Source organism: Eschscholzia californica, unplaced genomic scaffold, assembly GCF_041429995.1.
Source record: "Eschscholzia californica isolate CP2 unplaced genomic scaffold, dmEscCali1.0.p SCAF_1, whole genome shotgun sequence".
In the NCBI taxonomy this organism is placed as follows: domain Eukaryota; kingdom Viridiplantae; phylum Streptophyta; class Magnoliopsida; order Ranunculales; family Papaveraceae; genus Eschscholzia; species Eschscholzia californica.
In genome coordinates this window covers 86,058,474-86,075,713 of record NW_028238198.1, presented here as the reverse complement: position 1 = coordinate 86,075,713, position 17,240 = coordinate 86,058,474, and the positions used below count along the sequence as shown (strand labels likewise).

The 17,240-nt window shown below is 35.0% G+C and overlaps 1 protein-coding gene across 1 annotated transcript; it reads right to left on the bottom strand.

The window, feature by feature from the left end:
• Window positions 1-14,262: 14,262 nt before the first annotated feature.
• Window positions 14,263-16,778, bottom strand: LOC147570532 (1-aminocyclopropane-1-carboxylate synthase 3-like). The gene is made up of 4 exons (XM_086672735.1): window positions 16,524-16,778; window positions 16,262-16,393; window positions 15,631-15,791; window positions 14,263-15,513 (listed from the first exon to the last, which is right to left on the bottom strand). Exons 1-4 carry the CDS (start codon window positions 16,668-16,670, stop codon window positions 14,532-14,534), a joined length of 1,422 nt encoding a protein of 473 aa, XP_086528861.1. The 5' UTR covers window positions 16,671-16,778; the 3' UTR covers window positions 14,263-14,531.
• Between the last annotated feature and the right edge of the window lie 462 nt (window positions 16,779-17,240).

The following is a 17,240-nucleotide window of genomic DNA, read 5'->3' as shown; positions in this document are numbered from 1 at the left end:
CACTTGGAGCTTGTGGGGGCATGCGCCCCCACATGCCCCTTACTGGCCACGCCCCTGCAGTATGCCCCAAGTAGTCCCCAAATCATTTTTTAATCACTGCCCACCTGCACCATGAGAAGCACAACTTCTTCCACACCTATTTTAAATCTCCTTCTCCATCTCTTTAATTAATCATGTGCATCAGTTCAATACTTATATGAAGATATCAAGTGTGGATAATATATAATAGAATATTTACTCAATCAATATTACAGCTTAACCGAAGATACCTTTCAACAAAAAAAAAAAAAAAAAAAAAGCTTAACCGAAGATACGCTTCCTATTTTCCTGTTAGAATATTTCCCCACTCATCCGCCACCACCCACAGTCCCACCTGCACCAAGGGCGGAGCTATGCAGAGACCATCCCTGGCTGCAGCCAGGGATGGATTTTTGAATTTGTAAGAATAGATGCTTAAAACTTTCATAGCAGCCAGGGATGAATATGTAACAAAAATGCTTAGAACTTTCATCCGGGAATGAATAGCTCAACTGGTTTGTTATCTTGTCTATGTTGTGCACTTGTGAAAGGTTGGGAGTTCGACTCTTCCAATGCTTCTGTTTTTTGAGTAATTTTATCCTCTTGCTTATATCCAATCTAAATGGTTCTAGGGCTAATATTGAAACGGTTCGATTATTAGAACGTTTTTATGTTTTTTTCTGCTGGTTTTGGAGAGAGAGAGGGAGGCAGAGACTAAAGAGAGTAAACAAGCCAGGATGAGAAATGATTATTTCGGATCAGTTTCATTCCCTTTCCCTCTCTCCGTGTTACTCGAGATGGTTGGACTAGTGTTTTTATTTTATTTCCTTCTTCTATTTTTAGATGTTAATTTGTCTTCCGCCATTTATTTTTAAAGAGAACACGTCAAATAAAAACTACAATACTTAGTGAAGGAATAACCATGTTGTCTAAAAACACTTTGTTTTTCCTTTTCTTTTTTAATATAGATCTCTGATATATCACTGTAGATCTCGCACATATCAGTGTAAATATCTTCATAGCTCACTAGATCAGTGTAGATTTCGAACGAACATCTATAAATATATGGATAAAAAATTTAATCTCCTAAAGATAATTAATTCAATGAATGTTAAAATTTATCTAATTCCCTTGGTGTTTTTATATTTTGGCTCATAAAATCTTAAATGCTTATATCGTTTCGATTGGTAGACCGATTAACGACTATTGACCTAGTCCATATTTTTCTACGCTAGCCAGGCCTAGGTCTGATTCCTGGCTCCGCCCTTGGTAGCGATAACTTGTACTTCCCTACTCCTGTTCTGTTGTAGGAAGAGTTTTTAGTATTAAATGCTTCAAAAAATAAAACAGCTTGACCAATGTAATGACGAAAAAACTTGGAGTTTTTTTTTAGTGGAAGAAGAGATAGTGGAAGTGAATTTGACCCTTAAATACCCAGGTTAGTTGCTCAGGTTAGTTTTTTTTAATGAAGATAAGAAACAATGTTTATGTGAAACGGGCATGTTTCATCATGTATGGGTTTGTAAGTGAGATGTGAAACCCAATGTCCCCTGAAGAAACGGCACGATCCGGATGAACATTGAACCGTTTGGTGCGTGGGTTTTTAGTGATTCTATGAGATAGAGCTATAAAAGAGTTGGATGTTTAGGGTAAAAAATAGTTGAGTAGAGCTATAAAAGAGTCCAAGTTCTAATGATTTTTTTTTAGAGAATGCAAAATAGTTTCATTGATCAAAGAAAAAGAAAGTGGTAGCTAAGGAAGCTAACCATCCCTGAGACAACAAAAAAAGCAAAAGATTACATTTGAACTGGCTTATAGCCTGACCATGACATCCCAATTACTAACAAATTGACTGAAATGAGTATTGCTAATCCAATCCTGATTTGAGGCCCAAAAGTAAATTATGCTCTGCCCCTTGATTATTGTATTCTCTACGGACTATTCAGTATCGTCTTCTTCCTCCATAACTAGGTGATTCCTCTCGGACCAGATTGTCCATATGATGGCTGGAGGGATACACAACTGAATAAAAGATTTTTTATCTGTAATCTTTGAAACTTTTCAATTACTAAGAACTTGAGAAATTGTATGGACATTAATTCCGGAAGGATATATAGAATCCAACACTTTAGATGTGAATGGGCAAAGGAGAAAAAGGTGAGAAAGCGTTTTTACAGTTTGACTTACACAGAGAACATCTGTTTGGCATAGTGGATCCTCTTGTTATCATCATATCCATGGTTGGGACACAATCTAACATTATAGTCCACAGAAGAAATGACACCTCTGATGGGATAAATTTATTCCAAATCAATTTTGGAATTAAGCTTTGGCTAGTGACGGATTGTTGTTGGAGCTCTCTATAGAAGGAGTTGACGGAGAAACCATGTTGAGAGGGAATCCATACTCGATTATCTATCATGGAGAATAAAGAACTTGAAGCTTGAGTTGTCTCACTAAGAAGAGTTAAAGATTTTCAATCTCATTACTCCGAATGGGTCTTGAGAGATGGAGGTTCCAAGCGTCATCATTAAAATCACTACCCAAGTGTTCTTCAAGAGTTGCATATTTCTTCTTGGTAGCCTTCCAAAGAGTCGGGAATCGAATTTTGAAAGACCCATTCTTGGTCCAATCGTCTAGCCAGAAGCTTTAGCTGTTTACCTCTGTTAATCTCTAGCTTGGTATGTTTTGGGATACTTGAGATCATTTTGGTGATTGATTTCCAGGGGCTTAAGTGCTTTGGGGAACCATAACGAAGAGAAACCTTTGTATTTTTCATCTATAACTCTTCTCCGGAAGCTGTTGGGTTCTTGACTATACCGCCATATCCATTTTCCTACCAATGCTTTGTTCATAAGCTCCATGTTCTTAATGCTTAAACCTCCAAGTTTCTTGCTCAAAGTTAGTTTTGACCGTGCTACCCAGTGATGCTTTCTCTTGGATGAGGAAGATCCCCAAAAGAAGTTTCTGATTATCTTATCAATGGATTTTATAATGGAAACCAACATGAAGAAGAGAGAGAGGTAATACAAAGGAATAGCAGAGAGAGTACTTTTAATCAACACCATTCTTCCTCCTTTAGAAAGATACTGACATTTCCAAGTAGCTAGCTTTTTCTGAAGCTTTTTTATGACGGGATCCCAGAAAGATTTGACCTTAGGAGATTTTCCCAAAGGAATACCGAGATAAGTAAAGGGGAATTTCTCTAACTTACACCCAAGTTATAATGATGAGCCTTGTAAGGACACTGGAAGAGAGCTTTGAGACCGTCTCTTCTACTTCTTGAGAGCGAGATAGGTCTGGCGAGTGGTAACCAAGAGTCAGGGATCGCCTTCACATTTAACCCGCTTACACTATGCCCAACCCGATGCTTCAAGTGCCCGCGGATGCCCATACCCGCCAAATTCTCACGCTTAGTGCAAGCCCACATAATACTTCATTATCGTAGTCTCATTTGAATCTCACCAATGGCCAACCTCAGGAGAGATAATTTTGAGCACAAGCACTGTCATAATTCAAACCATATTTCTTCTTACTAACAAAGTTTAAACAAAGCTCGAATTTTTCAAACCTCGTTTCATCGTCTAAACACAATTCGTAATTCAAACCATTGTGGTGGCTGAACATCGCATGAATAATGCCAACCCTTGGTTGGAGTGGTAAGAGGTATAGTCTCCCACCTTTGAGTCGTTCGTGCCACACCGAACAATTAAAAGAAAAAAAAAAACATCGCATGAATAGGAAAGGTTTCATATTGATAACTATCACCTATGCAGAACACACACAATATCAAACATATAAAAAAACATCAAGTCATCGGGTTTCGAAAATAAAAGAAAAGAAGTATCATCCTTCATTGTTTGCTAAGTTCCAGACACATTTATAGTAGGTAATTCCCCATGCAATTAAACCAGCTACCGTTGTTGCTCTGCTACGAACTTACTTCTTTTCCAGCATCAGTTTCATTACTTGCAACTGACTCTGCAGAGATAGAAAGGTAATGTAAGTTATTGCGAATGTCGGTCCAATATAAGTCCTCGTACAGTTCCGTTATCTCCTTTATCAGCTCCTACAATTGGCAAAACAATAATCATATACTCCCCCCGTCCCAAAATGAATGACCTAATTTCTATTTTGGGTTGTCCCATTTTAGTGTCCTATTTCTAAAAATAAAGAAAGAAATTTTTCGCTCTTTCCAATAATACCCATTACTATAAATTTAATGACAACTTTATTTAAGGTAAGTTCAACTTTTTCATTGTAAATTAAAATAGTTAATGAGGATACAATTGGAAAAACCATGTTATTTTTAAAGTCAAACACCATTAATGATGTTCCCTTAATAAGTTGGGTTTTCAAAATAGGTTATTCATTTTGGGACTGAGGGAGTATAGCTCCGTCAAAGTAGTTGATTTAACTAAACGTTAAAATCTAGTAGTATGGTTTTGGTTGGGATAATAACATCACACCATTAAACATCAAAAACATATTTCTGAAAACAAAAACTGAAACTATTGTGCAACTCTTTTTACCGCCCTGTTCTTCAGTGGGGATTTCTTGTTTCCAGTACATTTCATATAAGAGATCATCATCTCGGAGTGACACTTGTTCGATCATGAGATCTCTCTTAAAATTGTCGTCAACAAGATTCTCTATCCTTCTAGTAACACCTCGAAACTGTTTATAAAAGTCAAAGTCAGCAAGAGAATATATATATATATATATACTAGGTGTCCACCGCGTCCTACGGACGCGGTAGATCCCTTTTGGCTAACGCCTTCATGTACAAACTAAACTAAAATATTGGCCTTCCTACTCATCGATTGTGTTGAGTATGTCTTACTGGTTCGTCTATATTGGGGTCATGCATAACCTAGACATGTATGTATCGCGACACATACATGTCTAGGTTATGCATGATCCCAATATGTACGCACCACTAAGACATACTCAACACAATCGATGAGTAGGAAGGCCAATATTTTAGTTTAGTTTGTACATGAAGGCGTTAGCCAAAAGGGATCTACCGCGTCCGTAGGACGCGGTGAACACCTAGTTATTAGAACGTATAAGTAGCTGGATTCCTTTCAACAAAAAAACTCTAGATTTAATAAAAAAAATCACTTCAGGCATATTAAAAATGTTGGAGACTTTTCCTCTAAATAAAAAAACACCTTATGTAAACCGCTTATTAGATAAGAGAAATGCTAAATGTACTTAAGATTTTTACTTAATTTATAAGTTAATGACTCATCTAAGTTGAAAGAGAAAAGAAAAACAAAAGCCCAATAACTCCATAAATACAAAAATAACGAACTTTAAGACAGAATTCTAGAAAGAAAAATTAATGAACATTAAAGAGACATCCTCATAATGACTTTTTTTTTTCTATTGATCTCTTTCTGCAACCCCAATCCGTCCCTCCCTCTCTTGTTCTCTATCTTCAATGAAACTGCCGTGCTCTTTGAATCTCACATCTTTTAGATCTTTAACTTGAAGAAAGTTATATTGAAGACCAAATTCTTCTCTACAAATTTTGTTTATCTCTCAAGGCTTATTTGAGTCCACTTGAAGAAAGTTATATTGAAGACCAAATTCTTCTCTACAAATTTTGTTTATCTCTCAAGGCTTATTTGAGTCCAGTCTCTACAAAAGTGAAGAAGGTCAAAACTAATAATAAATCGGTAAAAGGAAAGACCAAATTCAATTAAAAAAAAAAAATAAAGAGACTTCTCCACACACTTAGACAACAAATAAATGTAAAGCAAAACAAAAGTATATATTTTGGCAATGAAAAGGGAGACAGAATAATAGAAAACAATATCAACTCAACCCCGGTCGATTAAAACACAAAATCAACTTGAATGAATAAAATTTTGACGAACAAATAAATGTAAAGCAAAACAAAAATATATATTTTGGCAATGGAAAGAGAGACAAAACAATAGAAAACAATATTAACTCAACCCCGATCGATTAAAACACAAAATCAACTTCAATCCATAAAATTTTGAAATTCTAGACTTTACCACTCTCGATTGTATCCATAAAACTGTGAGCCACCACTCTGTACGCCTGAGAGCGATATGTTAAACCTGAAAATAAAAAGCATAACTATATGTTTGAACAAAGGAGAAACTCACAACAAAAATAATTAAAATAACGAAGAATAATAGAAAAATTTACATTCATTTTCATTAATAGAGTGAGGTTAGAAAAAAGGGTGCTTCTAAAGGCACCGGGTCAAAAGGATGTTAGCATCCGGAAATTTTATTGACTCAGGTCAATGGTCATTGATCCGAGTTCTCTATAAGCACCTGTTTTTAATGTGGGTGACGTTCACCTGCATTTTGTTCTTCCATCTTCTTCTTCCAAAACAAAAAGAATTCCAATATTGAATGATACAATTGGAGTTTTAAAGAAACCTTGTTAAAGTCATTATTATGACATAGTTTGATTAAGAATGAAACAATCTGCTTTATATGTTATTTAAACGAATCAAATTAGTATCAAACATGATTAAGGAAGACTAATTCTAGATTATAAGAACCATAAAAGATTAATAAGATAGTTTGGGAGAGAGAGGAGACCAATATTGACACCAAAAGCGAAGTTGTTCGATCTCAATTTTGTTCTTTTCAACAACTTTATAGCATTCAAAGGCAGGATAGGCATAACCGATAAGCATTCTGTAATCCAAATTTTAAATAAATCAATACATACAGACACACAAAGGTAGAGAGAAAAAGTTATACAGAGATTATACAGGAAAAGCCTATTAATGAAATCCCCCAACATTTTGGCTTGAATTACGGTGGTCGATCAAGAACCTGCTGGTGCATAAACCAGGAAATTTCAATTCAAGATTTGAGGATTTGTGCATACCCATTTTAGGTAAAAAAAGTTATCGATTGGATGTTTAATCTTCTTCTTGATGCTTTTTAATATATGTTTATTCATGAAAGAATAGGTTCTCTTGGTTAGAATGAAAATTATTAACATGAATGTTGTGTTTCTCCGAGCCGTCAAAGCTGTATCTGATGGTTCAAAGGCATGGCAAATGCTCAAGGGAAGATCCCATCATATCGATATCGTCTTGACAGAAGTGGAATTGCCATTAACATCTGGATTTTCTCTCCTTACCATGATAGCGAATAAGAATAGTTGCAGAAACATTCCTGTGATAAGTATGTTATAATCAATTGAATTTGTTTTACTTCGACAAGTTTTCGTTATGTTTTTCTGAGTATGAATTTGTTTTTTCTTTTTTTTTTGTTGAACTGAGTATGAATTTGTTAACCACTCAATGGTTGAGGCAGTGGATGTGTGGAGAAGACATATAGCATATGCTTCTTTGCTTGATAATTTTGTTTCGGGTTATCTTTTTTTTTTTGCGCTGCTATATTTCTATTGTGGTATGTACATGCACTAATGTCGATTTTGAAAGGAGAGAGAAAGTTTGGAATTCCCAATTTTCAGATTTTGTGAGAGATGGATGGAGGGGTTAGGGTTAACTCCACTTTGACCGGTGCCTACATAGTTGGACGGTGCTAACAGAGAAAAGAGCAGTTGGGTCCGGTGCTAATAGAGTTGGATGCTAACAGCCTTTTGGCCTGGTGCCTTTAGAAGCACCCTAGAAAAAAACAGTACAGAATAAATGGCGAGAAATTCTTATATACGTGATAGAGATTTGAATTTGAGTAGTTAGTGGGAGGAGAGAGAAGTGGGAGGTTGTTTTCTATACGTGAAAAGTGGGTGAGTTTGTTTCAATACAAATACTAACAGTTTGATATTTAATTTAGAAAGAAAAATAACCGTACAGGAGAGAATAATGGGAGAAAATCAATAAATATCTAAGGAAGTTATGAAATAACCATGTGTTTCTTTTTGAATGAAAACGTGGGAAAAAAGTTACGATTTTGTGGGTTGAAAATCAATTTTAATCGTTAGATTACAATATTCTGGATGAATATCTGACGGATGCGAATATCTCATAGATAAATCGACGGACGAACTCAAAAAACACCATTGTGCTATATATAATAGATATAATATATATATATATATATATATTTATATTTATATAGCAGGCCAAGACGACATAGATGGCGTTAAGTTGAGTCAAGGGTTGTTTACTAAACCTTCTTTAAATTACCACCTAGGGTTTTGTTTTAACTTTTATAAGAAAGAATAATAATATTTGGTTGGATCCTTCCATACCTGCGTTCCTTCGCTTCAGTTAGCAAATCCTTCGTTTTTTCTTCAAACCTTAGTTTTTGTCTTTTCTTACTACTAGACTCGTCATGATCAAGGTTTTCTTCTTCTTCTCCCTCAGTGCCTTCTTCGTCATATGTTACGTCACCAGCAAATCCTCTACTTTGTTTCTCTCCATAAAGTGATGACTGCTTCTTCGATTTTTCCAAATCTATCACCCTGTAAGCCATGTCGTTTTCTTTCTTTCTTCCTTTTGGGGTTTCTTGTCACCAACGCATTCTCTTTTATTTTTTTATTTTTTTCGAAAGATGATTCCAAGAGTCCATGGGTATAAGGCCCAAAATAATGTTCAAAAAGGGTTTAGGGTCCAATCTTCAAAAAAAAATGGGTTTTTAGTCCTTTTGCACTTTGGACTTAAAAACCCTTACTATATAATAAACATTTTCGTCCGTGTCCCCAACAGATTTCCCGTTAATTTAAAATTAGGCCGAACCAAATTTGAAACAACAACATTCTAGCGTGATTTTGGGGAATTAAATACCCCCTCCGTCTCAAATTAAGAGACTCACTTTCCCTTTTGATTTGTCTCAAAATAAAAGACTCATTTCTTTTGTTATTATATAAAATCCATCAAATTTCCAACATTGTCCTTTATCTCTATATTATACATTTCTCCTCGAGAATCTAATTTCTGTAACAATCTAATTTGGAAGAAAAAATAACATCCAATTTGGAAGCAAAAATACCATACAAAGACATGAACAATTTGGATTGTTACCAAAAATAATTTGATCATTAAATAAAATTCAAATTTCTTTCACTTATTTTTGGTAAAGAAATTTAATTTGAATTTAATCAAAATGAGGAATCTCACTAATCTAAGCATCAAATGATGGTATAAGTGGAAGAAAAAAATGTGAAAAATTTGTAGGAATTTAAGTCTGGGTCTCTTAATTTGAGACGGAGGGAGTAGGCAAAACGGATATTTTCCAAAACAGATTTTCTCACTCATCCTTTCAGATTTGGAAACCAAATCGAAGTGATTTTGGGGAATTAAATAAGAAAAACGGATATTTTTCAAAACAGATTTTCTCTCTCATCCTTTCAGATTTGGAATCAGATCAAAGACCAAATTTTTCTGGGATCAATTTAGCGTGATTTGGGGGTTAATATACAAAATGTATATATCACCTTCTCTCACTTAACTTTCAGATTTGGAAAGAGTATATTTCTGAGATCAATTAGCGTGATTTGGGGGTTAATATACAAAACATATATATCACTTTCTTTCACTTAACTTTCAGATTTGGAAAGAGTACATTTTCTAAGATCAATTTAGCGTGATTTTGGGGTTAATATACAAAATGTATATATAACTTTCTCTCACTTAACTTTTAGATTTGGAAAGAGTATATTTTTTTTAGGAACATTACAACATTTTATTTCGTTTTTACTCATACATAACCACACATCGAATACAAATTATGAAACAAGTTCGTAACTTATGTGTTATTCATGACGAGGAAACCATCATTTGTCATGTATACAACGTAATTTATCAAATATATATGTGTCATGTCCAATAAATTACACATAATTTCATTTAAATTACACATCGTTTACATTTTGTTACAAAAAAAGACGTACAAAATCTTCTCTGGTTCAGAAATGGTGCCCATCCATGTACTCTCCATTTGTAATCTTAAATAAGACAAACAACAGTTACACGTTTTAAATCATTTTTGATGAATTTGAAATCATGCCCTGTGTTCATACTATATTGTCGAAGAGCATATCGAAATGCTTTTGCACCACCAGGAAACAACTGACCAATTTCAGTACATATTTGTCCCAACCATCAGATTTTAGTTTTTTGGTCTTACTTAGATTGGATGATTCTGTAGGAAATTCAATAAGTAACAACAAAACTACAAAAAGAAAAACATATACATTTGTCAACAAAACATATAATTTACTAGAAACGACGTGTATAATGGAGTAAATTATAATACTGTTTGTTAGACTTCATAATGTATTAGGAGACAAACATAACTTTAGTTTGAATCACAAGGCCACTGTTATGTGAAAAAATATGTATAATGTGCAGTAAATTACATATAATTTTTAGAAGATTACACAATGTTTACATTCTGTTATAGTATAATTATACGAAATCGTCAGTGGTTCAAATGTGTAAAGCGCGATAAAGTTCATATAATTTTTTGCACAATACACATTGTTTACATTCTGTTATAATAACATTGTACGGAATCTTCTATGGTACAAATGTGTGATGTTCAATAAATGCACATACTTTCGTGTAAAGTACACATCGTTTACATTTTGTTACAAAAAAAACGTACGGAATCATCTCTGCTTCAGAAATGGTACGATTACCGGATCTAATATCAAAAAATCTTCTAAAAATCAACATCTGTAACCTAAAACTACTGAAAAGTAACATAATACATGTAGACAAACACAATATAATCCAAGAAAATGAATTTGTAAACTCGGATTAAATATTAATCCGATAAATCGGTTATGAAGATCTTAGAGAGAGAAAATCATGAATAATGATGAACAGCAACAAGAGATTATACAGAGATGAAACCAATTCATAAATAACTTTAAAGATGATGATGACATACATTAAAAAGAAAGATTAAACTTGTCGATCTTAACGAAGGTACGAACCTGAATCTGTGATGATGGAAATCGAAATAAACAATGGAGTTTTCAGCTGGTCTAATGAAGATGAAGCAGATTTCGAGACTTAATAATGAAGGTTGAAAAGAGGATTCGGTTTTAGAGAGAGGACATTAATAGTTTCCGTTTTGGAGAAGAATGAAGATAAAATTTCTGTTAATATGATCGTGATTGGAGAGAGAAAGTGGGAGATAAAAATGAAAAACGGATATTTGGAGATTTTGAAAATCAGTTTTTGTTTATATAGAAAGTTAGATTAGGTATATTCTAGGGGTTTGTGTTTTCTCTAGAGATGGATACAAATGGACTAGATTTTCATTTATGTTAATATTTTGGTTTATAAACCTATTTTAGGATTAGAGAGGATTAAATCTGTGTTTCACTGTAGATTTTTAGACCATAAGCCCAAAAATTCTTCCAATAATCAAAAGCATCAAGTCTACTACACGAAATAACAGCAAAGACTAAATGTAAATAACAGAAACTCAAATTAGTTTGCCTTAAAAAAAAATTCAAATTTGTTACTCCTAGGAACTAATTCTTCAAAGTAAGATTGTGAGGGGCCGTATTAGCACTTCTAGTGCAATACGACAACACCACGTGTCTTTCATAGACCAAATCCCGTAACAGCTGTATTTCCCTTTTAATCTCCACGGGGGTGATTTTGAGCCGTCCGATAAGAGGGTTATAATAACCCTCGAATCCCCTTCAATGTGAGCACCATATAAGTTGTGTTCTTCCACTAACTCTAACCCTAACTAGAAAGCACGAAGCTCACTGTGCAGAGCCGAAATCGGTGAAAACCTAACAAATCTTGAATCTATAATCTCTCCATAGCTATTCCTCATAACCGCTGCATCCACTGCTCCTTCCAGTCTGTAAGCACCATCCACATTGACCTTTATATTTCCGATCGTTGGGGGACCCCATAGGTCAACCTGTAAATCACCAAAAGAAGGGATTGAAAGATAAATATTAGGGCTTCTTTTAATTGTAACCACCAAATGCGATCGAGATCTGAGTTTTGATGTTTGAAATGGAGTTCATTTCGATTTTTCCACTATGTCCAGAGGAGATAAGTATACTTACATCATATCCCATTTGCTCGTTCTCCTTTGTTTAGTATATCCTGTAGATTTATGATTAGATCTTCATAGACTCTCAAATGTCCAGATTCGAATGCCTCAGACATTTATAGACCTTCAAATGTCTGGATTTGAATGCCTCGGACATTCAGAGACTCTCAAATGTTTGGATTTGAATGCCAAGAACAATTATAGACTTCCAAATGTCTATAAAAGTCCCAATCCACTACCCCTAAAAAAAGGAAGAGTGGACTCTTAATTTGAGACGAAGGGAGTACTTAGAAACACGAGTCCTCCAGGTAAAGAAGCATAGTGCTAAACAAACAAATACAAAGCCAAATCATTTGTCCCAAACTATAGCTTAATTTCCGCAGAACTCAAATGCAATGTAAGGAGCATGTATAGGCGCCTCCCAAAGCTGCTATAGGGGCCTCACCAACAACCCCCTCTTCTTCTTCTAACTCTTCAATTTTGCAATCTTAAGCCTGAAAATCAATCAAAGATTAAACTAACAAAAACCGATTAATCTATCAACAAGTATGATCGTTTAACATCATGAAAGAAATGAAAACTCCTTTCTCAAAAACTAGATCTGAAGCAAATCAAACCTAAAGTTCTCAAAACCCAGACCTTAAGCTTGAAGATTAAACCAGTCCGAGCTTGAAAATAGATCAGTGGGTTTCTGATTTTGTTGATTTCTTAGGCGACAATTGAAAAGAGATAGAGAAAGAACTTGAGGGGTCACACTGACCCAATCCGAGACCATGCTTTGGGCCTTGAACTTGTCAGTCCGAGTGGGGGTGCCTACAGTTGTCGGGAATTGACTACGGTCAAACACTCACAGGAGGCCCTTATAGTGATTTTGGGAGGCGCCAATATTAGACACTTCCATTCATGTATAAAGTTCCAACATACCATCTCTAGGTTGTTTGAAATCCATGCATGCACATCCATGCATGCCACCCTAATTTCTGCACAAAACATAAGTTCTTTTGAGCAAGGAAAAATTAGGTAAAGGTGTTTTGGTGTTAGCCTGTTAGGACAGACCAGGGATGATGTTTATATGGCCCATCTTGTCTGTACTGAACTATGGCCCTAAACCTAAAGGGATTAGGATGGAGGTGGGTGGGGCCGTGGGGGGCATATTTGGTTGATCTTCTATAAAGTGACAGCATGAAAACTAAAAACCACACATTGCAATCTTCACTTATATGAAATTGAAATATAGATAAAAATTGCAGGTTCTTTTATGTTCTATATATATTCCCTCTGGACTAGCATTATGTACAAGGGCCTACAATTATTCTTGATTCTTCGTGTTATAATCAAACATGGGAACCGGTGTAACATCCTCATTAATTTGGTTCATGTTGGAAGATATATAGATAACGCGTACGACCTCTCATTGTCCATCTATATTGATTCGACATCAATCATATACATATATCCTCATTGTTTGTTTGTCATTGTCATTGTGGACTGTATCTACTTGTGGATGAATATTTGGGATGAAAAGCTTAGAGAGGGGACCCTTTTAGTGTGTTATTGTGAAGTAAGTTTTGTGGAAAAACAGATTGAAAAGCTCATGAAAATGTCTTTGATTTTTTTCATTTTTGTGTCTTCCTTTAGGACTTATTTGACATAAGAATGATTGATTCTGACCCAAACACTATCCTTAACTAAAGGAGCATTGTTTGTCTGTCCCTCCCTTCTACCAGTAAAGAGATCATGTCAAGTACATGTGCGTTTTTCGTTTGAGATTCTTTCGGACTCCATGATTGGTTACTAATATAGCAATGTTAGGGCAACCCTCAATTGGGTTATTTGCTAAACGATTTTGAGCCATGTACTAAAATGAAAATAAAAAGACTGTATGTACGTATAATGGTTTTTCGATCGTCAACACAAGTACTCAAGAAAAGTAATTAAAGGAAAAACTTATTTATGGTGACTACACGACCTAATGCCAAAGTTTTTATGGTGACTACACGACCTAAAGCCCAATCAAACTCTAAAAATATATTATATACATCTACACTCGTGCATGTTCAACATAAAATTCTCCTAAATAGCCACAAAAGAAGCTTTATCTTTTTTCTTTTGTCAATCTTGTTCTTCACTTTAATTTGCTTAAACGCCATGCGCACTAATAAATCACAAATTCCACATTAGTCAATAAAGTGTTTTTTTTTTTGTTGAACTTACAATATAAAGTGTTTGTTGCTAAAGAAAAATGTAGAGACTAGGTACATTAAATATATTTAACTTAGAACAAAAAAATATATAGGTAGCTCAATTCACCAAATGTAAACCCTTCGTAACACTCGAACGTCAGTTTTTCAAGTGAAGAGATGTACATATTACTGCCCCATTGAAGTGGGCTTCGTGGCCTAATGCTGTTTTTCACTAAATACATACCAAAAAACAAAGAAAACAAATAGCAAAACTATGTATTGATTGGATACATAGAATGACCGACGATAGTTTTCATACATTACTTGAATTCTAACGTTGGGAGTCGTCTTCACGAGACGATAATCGGGATACCCATTTAGTTAAACAAAAGATATCCATTCTTGAGCTTGTCGTTATCAATCTTGTTATGTTTTTGTCCATAGTAATCGTTTCGACTAAGTCTTTCATTCGTCTGAAAGAGAACTTTAATGTATTTTCACTCATATTAGCGAAACAAACACGAAACCAACCTGGTTCATTACAATGACAAGAAGAACCAGGAGAAATGTTCAATCTTGATTCAAAAAGAATTCTCCTCCATAGTTCTATTTCAGCATTGAATGTCTTAGAACTTAAAAGATGTCTCAAATCTACCCAACAATATAAACCAGCATTGCTTCTTAAACAACTAATACCAACACTTTTAAGACCATTAACAAGCATGTCATGTCTCTTCATTATCCTTGTTTTGTTCTCCTTTATATAATTGTTAGTGAATTTCTTGTCTGAGAGCATTTGAGATATAAGAAATTGAGTTTGAGAAGAAATGAGACCAAAACTTGACATCTTAGTTGCTGCATCAACAACATCGTTGTTATTAGAATAAATTGCACCAATTCGAAATCCTGGAAGACCAAGATCCTTAGAAAGACTATAAACAATATGAACACGGTTCGAGATATTAGTTTCATCTTCTTGTTTTTCAAGGTTTTTCTCCATTAGTATCTCCGAAGCACTAACAAAGCTGGGTGAACCGAAAACAGTACCCGAATATATCTCGTCACTTATTAGATGAATGTTTTTATGAGTGTCGACAAAGTTAATGAGAAGATTGAGTTCGTTTCGGGTGATGGTTGTTCCTAATGGATTAGAAGGATTAGTGATTAGTATCCCTTTAACTTTCAAGTTTTTCTTTTGGGCTAGCTTATATGTTTCATCAAGTGAAGCTTTAGTTATTTGGAAATTATGAGTGCTTGAACAATGTATAGGAACGACTTCCACTCCCGTTCGCCATTTGAGATCTTTATCGAACCTATAAGATCATCAAATAAGAAACTGAAGTAAGATAGTAGATTGAATTTATGATAAAGTTGAAGCTTTTGTTTTGAAATGCAGCTAATATTAACTAAAGAATGTAATGTCAACATACCCTGGATAGTAAGGAGTGGGGAGGAGAAACGCTTCGCGGGGGTTGGCGAGGCAAAACATGAGAGTTTCATTAGCTGCAGTTGAACCAGCAGTGAGTACAAGCTTGTCCGGATTATAGTTTACTTTGTTTCCTCTTATTTCCGCCATAAAATCCACCAATGACTATGAGAAAATGATGAAAGTGTTTTAATCAGTAACAACTCTGAGTAAATTTTGAAACCCGCTCTGGTTGGGTGGTAATGCATGTGATAGTCCCACATCGCTCACGAGAGCATCTGGAGCTTGGACTATAAGTGTGCATTCAAGACCTTTTGGATGAGCTCGTAGAGCCCCTTAGTCAAAACAAAACAAAACAAAACAAAACAAAAAAAACGTACCCTTATTGGGTTTGAGCTTATATTAGGTGTGAGAGACGAGGACAATATCGATATATATAACTGCTAAAAGCTTAAGACGTCACAGGTAAGGTGGGTATCTCTCCACTGAAGACCATCATTTCTAACTTAAGGTTTCAAAAACTCAAGTGAAGTTGAGCTAAAACATCAAATGGGTATGTCCATAGGCCATAATCATGAAAATATTTCTTGAGTGCATGTGTAGTGAGGAAGATGAAAAGCAAAACTCATATATACCTTCTTGAAAGATGGCAAGCCATGATAATCCTGGAAGAGAGCAAGTTCTCTGAATATTGATTCACCATTTAGCTTGAACCCTGAAGGGTCAGGGTTGTTTTCGATCCAAGACTCAACAAGATCAAATGAGAGCTGCAATTAAACCACACGTAAAATAATGGCCGGCCGGACATTGAAATATATTAGTACTAGTATTGTGTGTAGAAAAGGAAAAATGCATGTGGGTATACATGTGGAATTAATCTAGCTAGCTAGGGCTGACCTGATTTTCAGCTAGTCCCATCTGAATAATTCCGGTAGGGTTTCGGATCTCGTGATAAGGGTTCTTTTCGTATTCTTCCCATCCAAGGAAATAGGATGAATCTTGGCCATGCGAATTGCACGTGACTTTCTTAGATAACAATGTCATGATATGTTTAGATAAACTAACTTGTAACCCTAGAGATAGTGAGAGAAAGAAGAGCTTCCCAGTTTAGAGAGATAGAGATATAGAGAGAGAGGTTGCAAATTGAATTTGAGTGGAGAATGTTGGGAGTATTGAAGTGCAAATATATAGATAGATGCTGATGAAGAATGCCACATGGACAAAATCCCAAGACTGATTTGACCAGATCAAAATGAGAGATCATATTCAAAGTCTGTGGGTTTGTCTTTTGATTCTATGTTATTTACACACAAGCAATCCATAAGACTATGGTATAATTGAGTTTGAAATGAAACAAGACAGACTTTGGGTAGAAATTTTATGAGCCCACTTGTGATCTACCGTTTAATGGATTAGAATTATTGGAAGTACGAATCATAACAAACCACATAAGATTTATGTTCAGAAACTACCTAGTTTTTCTCGTTCCCTATCATTTTTCAAGGAGAAGAGTAATGTCATGCAATCTGATTGAAAACAACTCTTTAGCCTTACTTCTAAGCCCCCAACAATTCTACTTCCAGTTCCATTGTCCTCCTGTCCTTTCTATTTTTT